This window comes from Suncus etruscus, chromosome 9 (genome assembly GCF_024139225.1).
Source record: "Suncus etruscus isolate mSunEtr1 chromosome 9, mSunEtr1.pri.cur, whole genome shotgun sequence".
NCBI lineage: Eukaryota > Metazoa > Chordata > Mammalia > Eulipotyphla > Soricidae > Suncus > Suncus etruscus.
In genome coordinates, this window is record NC_064856.1 from 81,026,291 (window position 1) to 81,043,965 (window position 17,675).

The 17,675-nt window shown below is 37.2% G+C and overlaps 1 protein-coding gene across 1 annotated transcript in view; it reads right to left on the reverse strand.

The window, feature by feature from the left end:
• Positions 1–872: 872 nt before the first annotated feature.
• Positions 873–17,675, reverse strand: part of DCDC1 (doublecortin domain containing 1) — a 469,965-nt gene continuing 453,162 nt past the window's right edge. Inside the window, exons 37-38 of the mRNA XM_049780695.1 lie at positions 14,040–14,149; positions 873–928 (exon numbers count right to left, since the gene is read on the reverse strand). Of these exons, the coding sequence (XP_049636652.1) occupies positions 923–928; positions 14,040–14,149 (116 nt within the window). The 3' untranslated portion in view covers positions 873–922. The remainder of the gene's footprint in view (positions 929–14,039; positions 14,150–17,675) is intronic.

A 17,675-nucleotide genomic window follows, 5' to 3' on the forward strand; every position in this document is an offset into this window, starting at 1 on the left:
ATAATTTCCTTCCCTAGAAAATACCATACCACTATACCTGGATTGAATTTTATGCAGAGCTTCATAGTTTGTGAACAAAAAACTGAATTTCCATCAAGTAGATCCTTTGCAGTGCTGTCAGTATAGTGTGTGGCCCAACAAGAGTAGAAGCTGAGCCTCATTTTTTTTTGCTATATTGTACTGGCAATTATCATTGAGCTCTTGAGGACAAAGTATAGTCTCACATAAGTAAAAGCAGAGGTTTGTCCTATAGGCATTCACCAGCTAGTGTGGAAGACTAAATGATTTACTCAATATATATATATATATGTATATACATATATATAATGTCCCCAGTTTGTCATTCTTTTCATCATTTCTCTTCCCTTCCCTTTAATATTATTGCAGTGATAGTGTGTGTATGTTTGTGTGTATGCATACACATGTATGCATATATACATGCTGTGTGTCCTCCACACTTACTTTTGGTTCTTGCACATTAGAATTCATGCTCACTTGGGGATGCACACTTAGTTGCAGTGTGCCAGAGACCAAACAGTTTGTTATTATGGGGCACACAAATGAAGGTGACAGTCCTGTTTTGTACCATTGACCTATCCTCAGGGCTGGAATGGCCCATAGAATCTAGAGTATCTAGCCAACATTTCATTAGAGCACAAACTCCCAATGGCTAACATCATCTTAAGATTATTACTGTCAATTTATGAATAACTTTGGCTGATTTATTAATGCTTGGAAATTCTCCAAATTTGCCCATAAAAAGTCCAGTTATTCCCAAAGATAAATTCGAGGACTAAAATTTTATTATATAAGCTATAGATTTCTCTTGTAGAAATGGATTTTCTTAAATGCAGTTTTTTGTGATTTCAATCGTTGCTTTTTCTGTTACTATCTTCCATTTGCAAGTTGGTAAAGAAACTTTTCATTCCTGTAAGGTAGAAAAAAAAAACATTTACATGTATATATATGCATACACCTTATGCACACATAAACTAATTTCTACACACATATTTATATAAAGTTCACTTGAAGTTTCTATTTTAAAAATATTTATCAGAATGGGTGCATTAAAACTTGATAAGATTTGCAAAATTTATAGAGGCATCTCCTTCAAGGCCTAGTATGAGTTATGAAATCTAATTTTGTTTTCATAGCTCTGTGATAAAATTTTATCAATGTGATAAAGGGGGTCTTTACTAAGACTGACCGGAAATATGAACTATCTAGCAAGGCAATAAAAACACATTCCTTAGCTGAAAAATGTCAGACAAGCAAGGTTTAACTGAAATTGATCGATCAGTCTTCCTTTTACAGTTGAGTGCATTCACTTTACCTCATAGGATAATAGTTTTTTTTTAATGGTTTTTCCATTAATATCAAACTTCAGTGTTAGTAAGAAACAAGAAAGACATAAAAGGGAGAGAGACAGGCCATTAAGAAAGAATGCTGTGATCTTTAATGGGAGAGCACTTGTGCTCAGATGAAGTGCTTGCCTGGGTGAGGACTGGGACTTTCGTTATTGATTGTTATGGGTTTCATTGTGTCCCCATTCTCTCTCCTCCATCATCTTCCCTGATCAGACTCATATGTTGAAATTCAAACCTCTGGCACCTTAGAATGTGACTTTATTTGCTGTGCTATAGTTAGCTCAGATGAAGTCATTTAAGATTTGGGATGATCCCTATTCCAATATAACTGTGTGCTTAGAAAAAAAAGGGAAACAGAATGAAGGGGTGGTATCATATGGAGAAGGCACAGATGAGAATGATCCAGTTCTACAAGAATAACAGATATTTCCCCAAATCACTCAAAGCCAAGAAAAAATCATAAAAGGTACAAACGCATGAGGGAGGCCTCAGAGGGAATTTAATTTGCTAATACTCTTGCTCAACAGGCTTTGAGACAAAACAGTTCTGTTGTATGGAAGTTCCAGGGTATGTAACTTTGTTAGGGAAGCCTTGAAAAGCCATTAAATATCACATAGATAGATACAGTACTCAGGACATAAATAATACTTTTGGTGGTTTGCTATGTTTGATGAGGAAGCGAGGATTTCTCTGAGCTCAGGGCATGCATGACCTTTTCCACCTTGGGTTTGGCCAAGGGTATCTGAATTCAATTCATTTTGACTGACTTAACTGTCACTAGGAAATCTCTTTAAGCAAAAATTAAGCCATTGAACCAAATCATGATGTATCTGGCAAACCCAGTTTTAAAATTAACAAAGGCCATAAAGAAATCATTAAAGCATGGAAAACTCACAAAGGATTTTTAGGCAATATGGAAATGGCACAGACACTGGGGTTAAAAAGTTAAGCAGCTCTAGGTACAAACCCTAACTTTTCTACTTTTTGGCTAGTGGAAATATATTTAGAATCAGAAAAAAAGTAAGGCATTTGTCTTGCATGTGGTCAACCCAGGTTCTATCTCTGGCACCACATATTTTCCCTAAGCACCAGGAATGATCTCTGAGTGTAAAATCAGGAGTAAACTCTGAGCATTGCTGGGGTGGCTCCCAAATAAAATATACCTGACTTCTCAGAAGTTCAGCTTCCCCATCATTTCAAAGCAGAAGCTTAAAATATCTACTTTTGAGGATGATCATGAGCATAAAATAAAATAGATAACAATAGTATAAAAGCCACCATGGCATCTGACATACATAGATATTCTACCACTCTTTCTGTCCTTCCCCTACTGTGTGTACAGTTTTATTTGATCCTTATAGTAAGGAATTTACCCAACAGTGCAAAAGAGGGAGCTCATTAGAGGTGAGAGATTTAACTGTCATCATTTTAGGGAAGAAGAAAAGAAGAAGAGGAAAATCCTCATGGGCCTTGGCATTGAGTCAAGTGACTCATGAGCTTGCATTTAATGTTCCTTCTAATCATTAAGTGTCTTCAGTAGATACCATGTCTGAGAAATGGATGAACCAAAATAAATCAAATTATAAGTAAAATATTCTCAGAAAGACTTTTATTTCTCAATAGGAAAAACTTTGCTCTGGTGGAATCAAAATCCTTATGAGCTTTAACCGAGAGAGAGAAAGTGAATTTCAAATTAGTATTGTAACTGCAATCTAGAAAGACATGAGAAGGAGAGCAATGCTCTTCAGCACCTTCTTTCTAAAGGTGGTGAAATATACTCATCACCACCCTCAGCACCTAATGGATTCAAAGGCCTTCATGGCAGTTTCAGGATTGGTAGGAGGGGTGAGATGCAGGGACTCCTGTTTGGAAATCTTCTCAACTGACTGCCTCCCATTTACACGCTGTTTCTAGCAATAGAGATCAGTCTGGGTCACCACTATGCCACTGAGTAAATATGCTGAAAATTATTACTATTTCAGACAAATGTTTAACTGTTCTCAGATTATCTATGACACCACAGGCCAAAGTCACAGCCATCTAACCTGGGAGTGAGTTTACTTTACTTCGTGATTTATGGAATGAGAATTCTGGGCGCTCTGTGGGACTAATTTAATACGAAACATTCAGATGTCTGTCTTATAATGCCATTCATCTTTCCTTAGCCTGCCTGCACCAGGGGGCATGTGGTTCAGAGAGCAGGCTCTCCCTTCTCAGCCACAAATCATCACACTTGTGAAACGGGTGACATGTCTTCCCTTCCCAGCCAGGCTGCCTGCAGCAGAGGCAGCAAGCACTTAAAGGTCCATCTGGACACTGATAGAAGAGTATTTTTCCACTCTCTCAGGCCATAAGAGTGTTTTGAAAGTTACAAATCAACATTGCTCTGGTATGCCTTGCTAGAAAGAGAATTTAGTGAAACTCTATTATATTATCCAAATATTCAAGGTTTTGTGTTATAAGAAGTAATGCAATATTCTTTGGGTTAATACAATAATGTCTTAGCCTGGGTAACTATATCACAGTACCATAGACAAAAGCAACAAAAATATCCCTTAGTCGTGATGTTTGAAAATCCAAGATCAGGACCTGATTATGATCAGATCTGGGTGAGACCTATATTCTGAGCTTCAGTTTAACTTTTGATTGTATTTTACTGTGACAGAGAGAGGAAAATGAAAGCAAGCTTTCTTGTGACTAATTTCATTCCATTTTATATCCCCATCTAGCCTCAATTACCTTCTAATGGCCTTAACATCACATTGAACATAAGAGTTGCCATATATGAAATGTAGAAGATAGACACATTAAGTTCATAAAAATGCACAGAACAAGTTCTACAAAAAGTCAAACTCTATTTCAATTCTTATACAGATAAACTTTGAAGATCTATTTGAGCTGTACCAATTCATGTGCACAGAAGTTGTTTTCATTATATATATATAATTAACCTTTCATATTCAAAGGTTCCAAATGCACAGATTCAACCAATTTTTATCTTTATGAGTCCTATAGACATAGCAAGCTGACTATAAAAGTTTGGAAATTTTGGGATAGATGAATTCCTTGAAAATGACAGAGATGAATTTTTTTGGAGGAATAAAAAGTTATACACAGATTTCTTAATTGTGTAAGAGATCAGCATATACTTATTTAGGAGTCAGTTGTATTTAAGAAAAGGTACTTCGCCCCCGCATGCACAAGAAACATTAACAGTACTCACTATCATCGAATTATGTTTTTATGTATGCAGAAGGTCCATTTTGTACTCTGCCCTTTTGCATACCCCTTCATAAGATCATATTTCTCTTTAACTTCCTTAACTCCTATCATCATTACTCCTCATTTACCCTTTCTAACTTAAGTACTGTAGAGTCCTAAGTCACAGATCAAAGTGGTACCCTGGAGTTAACACCCACCCAACTATTTTAAAAGGCATAAAAAGGACACTTATGTCTCTTCAACATTTTATGGGTGTTTTCTTTGACGGCTATAACTTTTGCTGAATATTTTCTTATACAGTAACGATCCCCCCCATGTTTTTTATCTTCTCTTTGTGAACTGCTCAATATGAAATTTGGTGTAAAAGAATCCCTCACTTTAATGCTTATGTTTGAACCAAGTCATGGGTATTGTTGGAAATGGTCTTACGCCCCCATATATCTGATAGCACCATGTGGCTTTATTTCTTGTTTGCTTAGGCACACTAAAATGGGAAAATACTATAATACCAATAAGTTCTTATCTAATAGAGATGGGAACACACAAATCTTGTAATGCAATGAGACCTTACACCCTGAACATTGACATAAAGACCTGGTACAGGCCTCAGAAGAATGGGTATTCTCCATTCACCCCTGATCTAGAGAAGACATCTACAAAACATCCAAGGTTGTATATAACATCACCTGGAGGCATTCCTCTACCAGGGAAGACCCTACAGCTGCTCTGACATCGACCTACTCAAAAAATACTTCCCTTAACACTAAGAAGACTTAACAAAAACAATGACCTGCTTACTGGACAGGGCTTGCTGTATTGCCCCTTAATTGTGAGGTTTGTCTATAACATCACCTGGAATCAATCCTCTACCACGGAAGACCCTACCACTGCTCAGACATCGTCCTGCTGAAAAGAGATTTCCCTTAACAATGAGAAGACTTAACAAGACCTGCTTACAGGACAGGGCTTCCTGCATTGCCCTTTCATGGTGAGGTGAAACGAGAAGATGCTCCACATCATGACTTTAATTTAGGATATGCAGATTCCAGAATCTTTAATACAGAAACATGATACCAACAACAGAGACTGTGTGAAAAGTGTGTTGGCACTACGGACAATGTCTTGGATCGGACAATAACTTGCCTGAAGCCTAGAGTTGGTCTTATGCCAGGAAACTTCAGGGGTAGGATCTCTTTGTATTTAGGCCAAGGTTATTCCTTTCCATGCCTCTCATATTTTGGTGGGCCTATGCAAACAACAATTGCCACTCTAACACCGTTTTTACTGTGCTCCTTTGACTCTAATCCTTAAAATGCACCCACTTAAGATTTGAAGTTAACTTAAGCTAATATGCATGTACATGGAAATGTAAAAAATACTATGCCTCTAATGTTTAAGGAGTTACATAAGTTTTATGGCTTTAGATTGCCTTGTGTGCTGTTAAGAAATATTACAATGTGCTACAATATGGGGACTTGAGGGACAAAGTAATTGTACATGGATTCTGTTTTATTTATCTTAACGTTCTTTGGCTGAAAGTTCAAAGTTAAGATATCAGCAATGGGACTTCTTCTGAGAATTACGTTATGGCTGATTGTCCTTCCACTGTAACTTTACCTTGTCCTCTTTCTTTGCATCTTTTGTTCTCGTAATTCAAAATAAAAAAATTAAAAGAAAAAGAAAAGGTACTTCAGTGCATGGTGAATAGAAAATCTTGCTGAACTATTCCTAAATCCTACAGTCATGCAAGAAATAGCCATTAAAGAGTAATAGCTGTTGTATAGGAATGAAATATGAGAAATAGAGAATTTACTTTTATGAAAAGTTCAGGCAAGTGAGGCAAAGGATATATGTTGGCAGTGGTTGAAAGTACATACAATGGAAACAAAGGAAGTTCCTAACAATTGGATGTTGGGAAAATTTCCTGCTAAAACTTAAGGAAGAGAATATGAAACATGTATGAGGTATAAAAAAAGTTCATACTTTGGGGAAAATTGAGGAACTACTTAGGAGGCATGGGGGACAAATCTATGTGACAAAGGAGTGAGGAAATTCAGACTGCTAGACTGGAGACATGATATCCTAAAGAATATTTGGGTACCACAGAGAGAAACCATTCTTTATTGTTATAACAAGAGGGAACCTCTAAAAATTAGAAAAAGTCAGAAAAAAAAGTAAGCAAGCAAAGAAAGTAGTATGATAAGATTTTTCATTCTAAAAGAATCATTCTTGGAGTCAGAGAGATAGCATGGAGGTAGGGCATTTGCCTTGCATGCAGAAAGATAGTAGTTCGAATCCCGGCATCCCATATGCTCCCTAGAGCCTGCCAGGAGCATTTCTGAGTGTAGAGCCAGGAGTAACCCCTGAGCGCTTCCGGGTGGTGTGACCAAATCCCCGCAAAATAAATAAATAAATAAAAGGATCATTCTTGTTATAACTTAGATAAAAAACTTATAAGGAGTAAAGTTGACCTTGTACAGTACACAATGACTAGTAGCTAACTATCAATATTATCAATATGAGCAGCAGTAGAGGCAGTAAGCAAACAAATTCAAAGTTCTTAAAAAATCTACAAGTGTATTCTATCTCCCTTTTTCATGATAAAAATTCCAAATTTGATGCAAATACAATTTAATTTACAAAGTCAGTTATTTTCTGCTGGAGCAAGAGGTCTGGGAAAGCAGAATGCTTTTCTGGGTATTTTCGGAGACTGGTGAACAATTATGTGTTGTTACTAGAGTTTTTCTTTTTACTTTTTGGGCCACACCCAGTGACGCTCAGGGATTACTCCTGGCTATGCATTCAGAAATCGCTCCTGGCTTGGGGAACCATATGGGACGCTGGTGGGAAGGGACCAAACCTCGGGCTGTCCTAGGTTAGTGCCTGCAAAAGTGGCCTACTACTTGAGCCACCGCTCTGGCCCCTCATATTTTCAATGTAACATAAAGTTGTGGCATGTAGCAACTTTTTAAAATGAGACTGGGCATTTTCTAAAACATACTGCAAGTTCATGGGTGTTATATTTTGTAACAAATATTTATACCTGAAATAAAAAATCCAATGTCAAAACCAGGGAATAGAACCCACATTTGAACATTGAGAGTTGTGAGCATAGGGAGGGAGTCAGAGAGAACACGATGAAATTGAGCACTCATAAGGTAATGCAGCCTATTGAAATAACTGCTCTGAAAAGAGGCCAGGAAAAAATATTCTGATAAAAAAAGTATTGGCATATTGAATGATGTTTTGCCAGAAGACATATGCAAAATCTACTTCCTATACACCTACTTGCACTTGAAAGTATAAATTATGATACATGCCAAATATTGCCTCAGAGTCACAGATTCCAACCCCAAATTCATCTGTCATCATAGCAGAAATCACAAGGTTATTTCTCAAGGCCAGAGTTTCCTTCCACTCTTAGGAAGAGATACCTAAGAAAGCCTTTCACTGACTATGAAGAATAACAACCACCTCACTGATCCCATTGCTGATTTAATTCCTCAATGGGAAAGATAATAATGGCAGAGCCACTTGTCTGTATTAAAATGCTATGGAGACCTAAGTGCCCATATATAGGCTTCCTGAAGAAAGATCAACCCCCATCATTGCTTATACAGGAAAACTGTGCTTTGTATCTGTCATCCCGACATTCTAATCTAAGGATTGAGTCAAAGCAGCCATTGGCTGGTCTCCAGCCATTCAATCTTCTATTAGAAGACACAAGGAAAGTAAATCAGATGGTAGGGTGGCCCTGAAGTTAAATGATTATAAAGAAAAGGCCAGAAATGGAAGCCATGAATAGGTAAATGAGCCTTTTAGTGTAGAATAGAAAGACAATGGAGAAGTAAAAAAAATCACATAAGAGTAAGAAGCACAGAAAAGATGAATATCAAGAGCAAGAGTGCAAATGTCTGGGAGGCCACCAGGCTACCTGGCAGACAACTCTGGAAGCAGCAAGGCATTCTATAGTTTAAGGGTTTAGTTTCTCTTATTTTCTCACTTTCTTCCTTATCCTTCCAACTATTCATTCACCTGGAAAGCAATTTGTGTGGGCCATTATAGTTTCTAACTCTAGCAAGTTTAATAAGCTACACAATGTCTAGCCTTACTTTCCTATCAGTTCCCTTAATGGCTTCCTACAGCCTTTAGAAAAGGAAAAGTCAGAATTCCCCCCACTGGACCTACAAGCCTTCCCTTCCACCTTATCTCAGTCTGTGACTCCATTCTAGGCCTGGGCACTATCCAAGCTGCCACATATTGATGGCATTCATCTTTGCTGGTACCCAGAACAGTGTGTGCCTGGAGACAGTTATTTCCAGTTATAAATTAGTTCTTTGAAAAACTAATTTCCCCCTATATTTCCTATTTCTAAAAAAATGCTTCCAACCTATATGGATCTCATGTACAGGTTAAAGAACTCAGAAATTAATTTTTTAAGAGCACTTGTTACTAAGCTGAAATCATTTCTTGGAAATTTCACACTCTTAGATGAGCCAGCCAGAGGTGCAAGTGCCTCTGGCTACCACATTTACTAGAGTTGAAGCACACAGAGAACAGAGAGGGTTAGCCTCCCCCCTGAACCCCTTTTACTTCAGTAAAGAAAGCTTGACTTTGGCAAATAGTGTCCCATCTCTGTTCCAGTTTGTCTCCTTTGCTGTACATAGGAAAATACATTAAAAATTCCAGGACGCTGGTGGCTTCTCACACCTTCAAAATGCCTCTGCTCCTCACTATACTAATGTACCATCCCTTGACATTTTCCTGTGTCCTATGAAATAGCAAGATTTTCTCAGCTCTAAAGGTAGCTTAATTAACACGAAAGTCTCAGCACCTCCAGCTCACTCCTTTACCTCCAATGTCTGAGTCCAATTCTAGTGTCTGGGTGGTTTTTTTCCCTACACCAAAACATGCTCATGTTTTTTAATTCGAAAAGGTGGATGCAAAAAACATGTGGACAAGGGTCACCCTTAGTCACATGCAATAAGTGCCTCTTACAATCAATCACTAAGGGTCAGTACTATGCTAAACATTAGTACTTAATGCATATGCCAAGCAGAGCTGGCAGCACACCCAAGCCTGTGACCAACTCCCACTCCATGCCAGGGGCTAGTAAATACAGACATACTGTTCTTCCTTAGGTGTATCCAATGAAGACATGAGCATCAGGCCAGGCACTGCTTTTTTACACTCCCCACTTTTTCACACTTCTTATTACATTGCATTTGAGAATCATATTGGGAAGGGTGCCTTACTTGCTGATACACAAATTTCCCTTGAGGATTTATTTTTCAAACAAATGATAGAATTAAAAGCCCCATAGAAGAGCAGAAATGAAGATACAGGACACAAATGCAAGGCAAAGAAGGGAAAAAAGGGGGTGGGAAAGAAAAGATAATCATCTTATACACTTGGAAGGGGAAACAGATACCAAGTGTTTTAGGAGCTCCTTTCTTTCTCTTTTTCACAGTTCATGGAGAAACAGCTCCATCTTTCCTCATTTATAGTCCTCAAGGAGAGTTTGCCTTTGGGTAATTTCCTTTAAAGTCTCTGCCTGCAGTGATACCTAGAAGACCCATCGCTCAAAGGCCTCACTTGGTTACTCAGTGAACTAAAATGCTTGAGCAGTCTCACCCAATCTCATTTCCCCCCACCCCACACCAAATTAAACCTTTTCATATGATGTGTGAGGCCCTCATGGGTCCGGAAGGTTGGCTGATCTCCAGTTCATCTTAAACCATAAAACAGCAGAAAAAGGCTACAGCTCACAGTAAGCACATTCATATCAGGATCACCATTTGACTTGCCATCTAAATATAATTTCCTATCTCTCTTCTTCCTTCCTCCTCCTGTTCAGTTGCATCATGGGCATAAACACATCCTCTTTCCTCGTATATTTCTATTTGCACATATGAGGCAAGGTGACAGCCGAGTGAGAGTAGTGTCCCATTATGGACTCACAGAATTAGAAAATACTAGAGCTGGCAGCAGGCATTCATGAAACAGCCACAGTTAGGGTGGTTGGTCCATTTACTTTCATCAGCACTCGCCTGAGCGGTTTTTGTTGATCTTGCTTTGCCATTACTTACGGCCAAGCAGCTCCAACCCCTGTCATTTATGCAGAATTCTAACTTACTGTGTGGAAAACAAAACCGCTCATCTTTCTTTCTGCTTTACCTTGTCCTAGGAGGGACTGAGATTTGCTCACTGACCGGGGAACTGGGAACTCTTCACTTAATGAAAACTACTGAGAGTTATTGCATTCAAATTCCATCTAAGGACTTTCACACCTGATTTTGTGATGATCTAGATTCTCGAACTGTGTATGTTGATTTTTCCCTTGCAAATGATGCCAGAGAAGATTTTTTCCCCTGCCTTGGTGAATCACAAATCTCAACGACACTCAGCACACCTGGGCTATTATTAAAGGTTAGCTCATAAATGCTGCCATAGCCATGGTAACACTTTCTAAGTGATCAGCTGGCAGAAGAGAATAAATCAACCTTTTTTATTTCTGTTGTTTGTTTTTAGCTTTGTTCTCTTGAGGTACACAGAAACTGTTTAGTTATTATTAGAATCAAGTAGGAAAACTGAATATTCAGGGTTATTGCTTTGCAATAACTACTTTTTTGAGTCATTACAGAAGTGTTCTATTTTATCAAGTTGACATAAGCATTCAAATCAGATGTTTCTCATTTATAAATGCTGTCAGTTATTCTCAAAATGTGTGCCAAACTTTCATGCATATTGCTCTTACCCGACTTAAAATCATTCAATTTCTACCAACACTTAATCAGGCAAGAAAAGTTAGAGGTGGTGCAGAAAAATACAGAGAATTCCTCCTGAGGACAACTGCAAAGGTCTATGCACAGTTGATTACCATCTGGCTCACCTGAAGGGTGTTTGCAAACTAGCAGGAAATAAATTTCTGAAAAAGGCCATAGATTTTGGGGTGTATGCTTTAGAATTAATAATACATAGTTTCTACTTGATAGAAAAATATTAAAATATGACTTATCCATATGTGGCTGATCCAAATTTGATAAACATTTCCCCAAAGGAAATGACAAGGTTTATTAAAAGTCTGAGACAGCCAAACAACAACAACATAAAGCAATAGTATTATCTAATAGAATTGCCAAGGGTGGAGGAAGTTTCCCACCCCACCTTTCCGCCAACTGAAAAGAAAGAGGAATAATAAGAAAAAACCTGGCTCTCTGGGCTATCGTTAAAAGTGGCTATTAACTGTTGATATACCCTAGGCAAGCAGTCTTTGACAAAGTGTCATTGCCTTGCTGGCAAAATGCAACGTGTTGATGATTGTTAGATTACATCTAAAATCCCATTTGCTAGTAATAGAAAAGTTCAGTTAAGAGTTTTGCCTTATGTCTCCTGGTGCTTGATACTGCCGTGTGTGATATTAACAATTTTCGCTTCAGGCATATTCACATGCAACATTGAAGACTTCACAAGAATTTGCACATTTGATCTGGGGTGAAATTATGCCATTTTCATAGCAAATCAACTTTTTCCTTAGCAGCAAAATGTTGGGTACTTTGGCACCTAGAGAAACACCTTTGTTTTCATGGAATTTTGAAAAGGTGAGAAAAGGAAAGAAGAAAGAAAAAAAAGGAAAAGAGGAAAGGAAAAGGAGGGAAGAAGGAGGAAGAGGAGGAAGGGAAGGAAAGGAAGGAAGGAAAAGGAAGGAAGGAAGGAAAAGGAAAAGGAAGAAGAAGGAAGGAAGAAGGAAGGAAAGAAAAAGAAAGGAAGAAAGAAAAGAAAAAAAGACAGACAAAAATCTTGTGTATGTGGGAAGACACAGCAAATAAGAACAGTATTGGTCCACAATATAGCTGAGAAAACATTTCTTAAGCTGTTTCAACTCTCTTGCTAAAAAAAAAAGAAAAGAAAAAGAAAAATGGGGGTCACATGTGATCTTTTTCTCCTCTATGTCACAAAGCTGTTCCAGAGAGCCTTCACATCTTCAATATCTCAAAACATGTAAGAAAATGTCTGCAAAAGGGTACACTGCTGTTGATGTACATGTGAAATTTCACTTTCATGTCTGTTTTAGTGGTGTCAGAGGCAGCAAGAAGTTATTCATACAGCTTCACTGATTTGCAGATGAGAAGTAAATAGTAGGCCTTTTGCAGTGATTACCAAGAGCCTCCTTCAGCGGAAATGATCTACTGCTTTCCTGCATCACATAAAAGTAGAGGATTGTGGAGTGAGCTCAGCTGGGCCATTCTGTACACACCTACCTACCCAGGTTGCAATTTATATTCAGGCAGAGCTGAGAGGAGAAGCTTTCAGAAGAAAAGAGAGAAAAACATTTCTCTGTAAATTTTCCTTGTAGACAGCCAGACTCTGATTTGTCATTATTAATGAAAAAAAAAAAATTCCCCCTTCATCGCAGGAAGAAATTGACAGGTAAATTCTTTTCCTGTGGATTGATACCTAAGATTGTTAAGGATCTCTCTTGATCTATGTTTAAAAAAAAAAAAGGTATCCTTATAAAGTTTCTTTCAAATAGTACATATAGCTTTTTTCTAAGTTCTATTTAATGATACAGCCTATGACTTTGGATTATTTTTATTATTGATTGATTAAATTATTATTTTTTAAATTATTGATTGATTAATTGATTGGTTTTTGGGCCACACCCAGTGGTGCTCAGAGATTACTCCTGGCTCTGCACTCAGAAATTGTCTCTGACAGGCTGAAGGATCATATGGGATTCCAAGAATGGAACCATGTCCCTCCTGGATCTGCTGCATGCAAGGCAAATGGCCTACCGCTGTGCTATCTCTCTGGCCCCAGATTAATGTTTTTTGCCAAATCTTTTGGTTAGTTTATGCCAGATTTTAATAAATTGTCTTGCTCATAAAGAGTTCTATACAAAAAAAAAGAGTTCTATACTGTTATTACTTATTAACCAAAGAGAAATTAGGAGAGAAAAAGATCAATTCAAGTAGTATTTGGTTATCTCTAGCCATTCCATTTTCATTTTCTTTATTCAATTAATATAGGATTTTAATATAGAGGTTTAGAAAGTCTCAATGAAACAAATAAACATGCATAAAAATCAATATGATTAAATTTTGTGATAGAATTTTTTTTATCGCCAAGTATTAGGTGTATTTACATATTTTCCAATTCAAACTCGTGGTTCTTTATTTTTTCAATTTAAAATTCAATTTCAATTCAAACTAGTGGTTCTTTGATTTTTCCTAGCAGCAAATTCACCTAATAGCTTTAATGACAATGCTTTGTTTGGTGTTGTTGCCTTTCCAATAATAGATTTTAAGCATTCAATGCCATTCTATAAATTAGAGGTGCACTTCGAAATAAAACAACATAAAACTAAAGGAATTAATAATTATGTAAGAGTATTCATATAGATATTTACATATAGACTACACCAGTGAAAAGAAATTATTGCATAGATACCAGAGATAGCAGTTTTGTGGATGGCAGTACCACTATGTCTGTGGCCTGAGGACCCTTCAGTCTTCGGATCCTGGAAAAATTTGCTTTGATCTCCATCAATATCTTTAACTCTGTAAAAAATTAAAGGTATATATCTTTGTTTAAATATAAATCTTTACATAAATATAGTTATGCTATTTCATATGCTTACATATAACTATAAATAAAAATGTCAAAGTATTTAAGAAAACTAATTTAAAATCCTGAGCTTGTGGAGAAGCATATTCTAGTGGAGGTTGTGGTATTGGGACACCATATGCATGAATCATTAATGCTTTGTAAACATGGTAACTAAAATAAATACAACTTTTAAAATTTTAATTAGACAAAATAATTAGAAATATAGGATGGTAGGAAACTGAAAGATCTCTCAAAATTCTTTTTTTTTAACAAGGTAATTTCTGATTTTATAAAATTTGAATTGCACTATTGATACTGAACCAGACTCTCATATAAGATAATGCTGTATAGAACTTTCTTGTTTTTTGTAGTCAAAATCTTTTTTTTCTTCTTTATTTGAACATCTTGATTACATAAATGATTGTGATTAGGTTTCAGTCATGTAAAGAACACCCCCCTTCACCAGTGCAACATTCCCACCACCAATGTCCCAAATCTGCCTCCATCCCACCCCACCCCCACCTGTACTCCAGACAAGCTTTCCAGTTCCCTCATTCATTCACATGATTATGGTAGTTCTCTGTGTAGTTATTTCTATAGCTGTATTCACCACTCTTTGGTGTGAGCTTCATGGAGTGAGCTGGTGTTCCAGCCCTCCTCTCATTGTCTCTGAGGATTGTTACAAAAATGACTTTTATTTTTCTTAAAACCCATAGATGAGTGAGACTATTCTGTGTGTCTCTCTCTCTCCCTCTGACTTATTTCACTCAGCATGATAGATTCCATGTACATCCATGTATAGGAAAATGTCATGACTTCATCTCTCCTGACGGCTGCATAATATTCCATTGTGTATATGTACCACAGTTTCTTTAGCCATTCGTCTGTTGAAGGGCATCTTGGTTGTTTCTAGAGCCTGGCTATTGTGAATAGTGCTGCAATAAATATAGGTGTAACTCTCATGCTAGATGCTCCCTTGACGTGCTTATCAACATCAGATATGTGATAACTTTCTTTATTTTTGAAGTAAAAACATATTTTAATTGAAGTTCTAACAAAGGGGAGGGAAAGGCTAAGAACAAAAGAAAGTAATATGCTCAAGAAGAATGAGGTTTTCTCCAAAGGCTGAGCACACATCCCAACATGAAACTCTGAAACCATGTAAGTACACACATCTCAAGAGGGGAGATGTGGGTGAAAAGTGTTTGTGCACCAGGCAGCACATGTGTGCCATGTGTTAACATTCTTTTAGATTCTACAGAATATCAGTGTCTACAGAGGAATTCCTTCAAGGTTTTTTTTAAAAGAGCCTAAAATGGAAATTAAATGAAAGTTAAAATGGAAGTTAACTGAGGAGTTAGCTAAGCATTGGACCCAGTGAAAAGATAGGAAACATAGAAGTGAGAGCAGTGTTCACACTGAACATCTGACATAGGGAACTATTTTCATTTTTCATTTTGTTGGAGGTTTGAGTGATAATGGTACCATACAAATGGTGCAGGATTTGTTTATCCCTTCCCCTACCAGAAATGTGATGTGCTTCTTTCATAATTAACATCTCCATGTTCGATATTTTTTCAGCACTAGTCACAAAAGCCAATTTCTAAAAACAGCCCAAGTGTCCAAGAAGATATAACTGGAAAAAGAAACTATGTCATAAATATAAGTTAATAATATATTAATTTACAAAATAAATAAATTTACAATGGAATATCCCTAAGAAAAGACTGAATCATACCATACCACTCAGCTAATAGGAATACCACTTCACAGTAAGAAAAGACCAGGACATTGAGACTAAAGGCATCTTTAAGGAGAAGACAGCACTTTCCAAGCAAGTGGAAGCAGAGATAAACAGATGGGACTATATTAAGCTGAGAAGCTTCTGCTTCTCAAAGGAAATAGTGCCCAGAATACAAAGGCCACCCACTGAGTGGGAGAAATTATTCACCCAATACTCATCAGATAAAGGGCTAATATTCAAAATTTACAAGGTACTGACAGAACTATACAAGAAAAAAAAAAACAACTAACCCCATCAAAAAATGGGGAGAAGAAATGAACAGACACTTTGAAAAAGAAGAAAGGCAAATGGCCAAAAGGCACATGAAAAGATGCTCAACATCACTAATCGTCAGGGAGATGCAAATCAAAACTACTATGAGGTACCACCTCACGCCACTGAGATTGGCACACATCACAAAAAAGGAAAACAAGCAGTGCTGGCGGGGATGTGGAGAGAAAGGAACTCTTTTTCACTGCTGGTGGGAATGCTGTCTAGTACAACCTTTATAGAAAGCGATATGGAGATTCCTTCACAAACTGGAAATTGAGCTTCCATATGATCCAGCTATACCACTCCTAGGAATATACCCAAGGAACACAAAAATACAATACAAAAATCCCTTCCTTACTCCTATATTCATTGCAGTGCTATTTACAATAGCCAGACTCTGGAAACAACCAAGATGTCCTTCAACAGATGAGTGGCTGAAGAAACTGTGGTACATATACACAATGGAATACTATGCAGCCATCAGGAGAGATGAAGTCATGAAATTTTCCTATACATGGATGTACATGGAATCTATTATGCTGAGTGAAGTAAGTCAGAGGGAGAGAGAAAGACGCAGAATGGTTTCACTCATCTATGGGCTTTAAGAAAAATGAAGGACATTTTTAACAGTATCTCAGAGACAAGAGAGATGAGGGCTGGTAGGTGCAGCTCAGGACATGAAGCTCATCACATAGAGTGATGAGTGCAGTTGCAGAGATGACTACACTGAAAACTATCATAACAATGTGAATGAATGAGGGAAGTAGAAAGCCTGTCTCGAGTACAGGTGTAGGGGGGTGGGGAGGAGGGAGATCTGGGAAATTGGTGGTGGGAATGTTGCACTGGTGAAGGGGGGTGTTCTTTACATGACTGTAATCATACAACTATAATCATGTTTGTAATCACGGTGTTTAAATAAAGATTAAAAAAAAGAATAATGCAAGTGGCATCACAGTTTATACCTTATTTAGGTTTTTAAAGAATTGAGTAGTGAGACTTATGAAAAAAAAAAAAGAAAAAAAAAAAGAAAAGACCAAAATCATACATTTACCTGCCACATGGATGAATCTGTAGAGTATTATACTGAATGAACTTAACCAGAAGGAGTGGGACAGACACAGAATGTTGGGTATAAAGAGATATAATAAAGAAATAACAAATTCCCACAACAGAACCCAAGAACTGTCTACAGAACTGAGTTTATAGGGATCAGAGGAGGACAAGGGAAGGGAACTGGAACCTTGATGAAAGAGGGAAGTAGACACTCTGTTGGAGGTGATGGTATAAGAACACTGTACCCCTGGATCCTTATAATAGCAGTAGTTTTAAAAATAAATGTCTTATATTATAATACATAAAATAAGTATTTGGTTGTGAATTTTCCCAGTCTTCGTGTTTTCTTTTGAAAAAATTAATTAGTC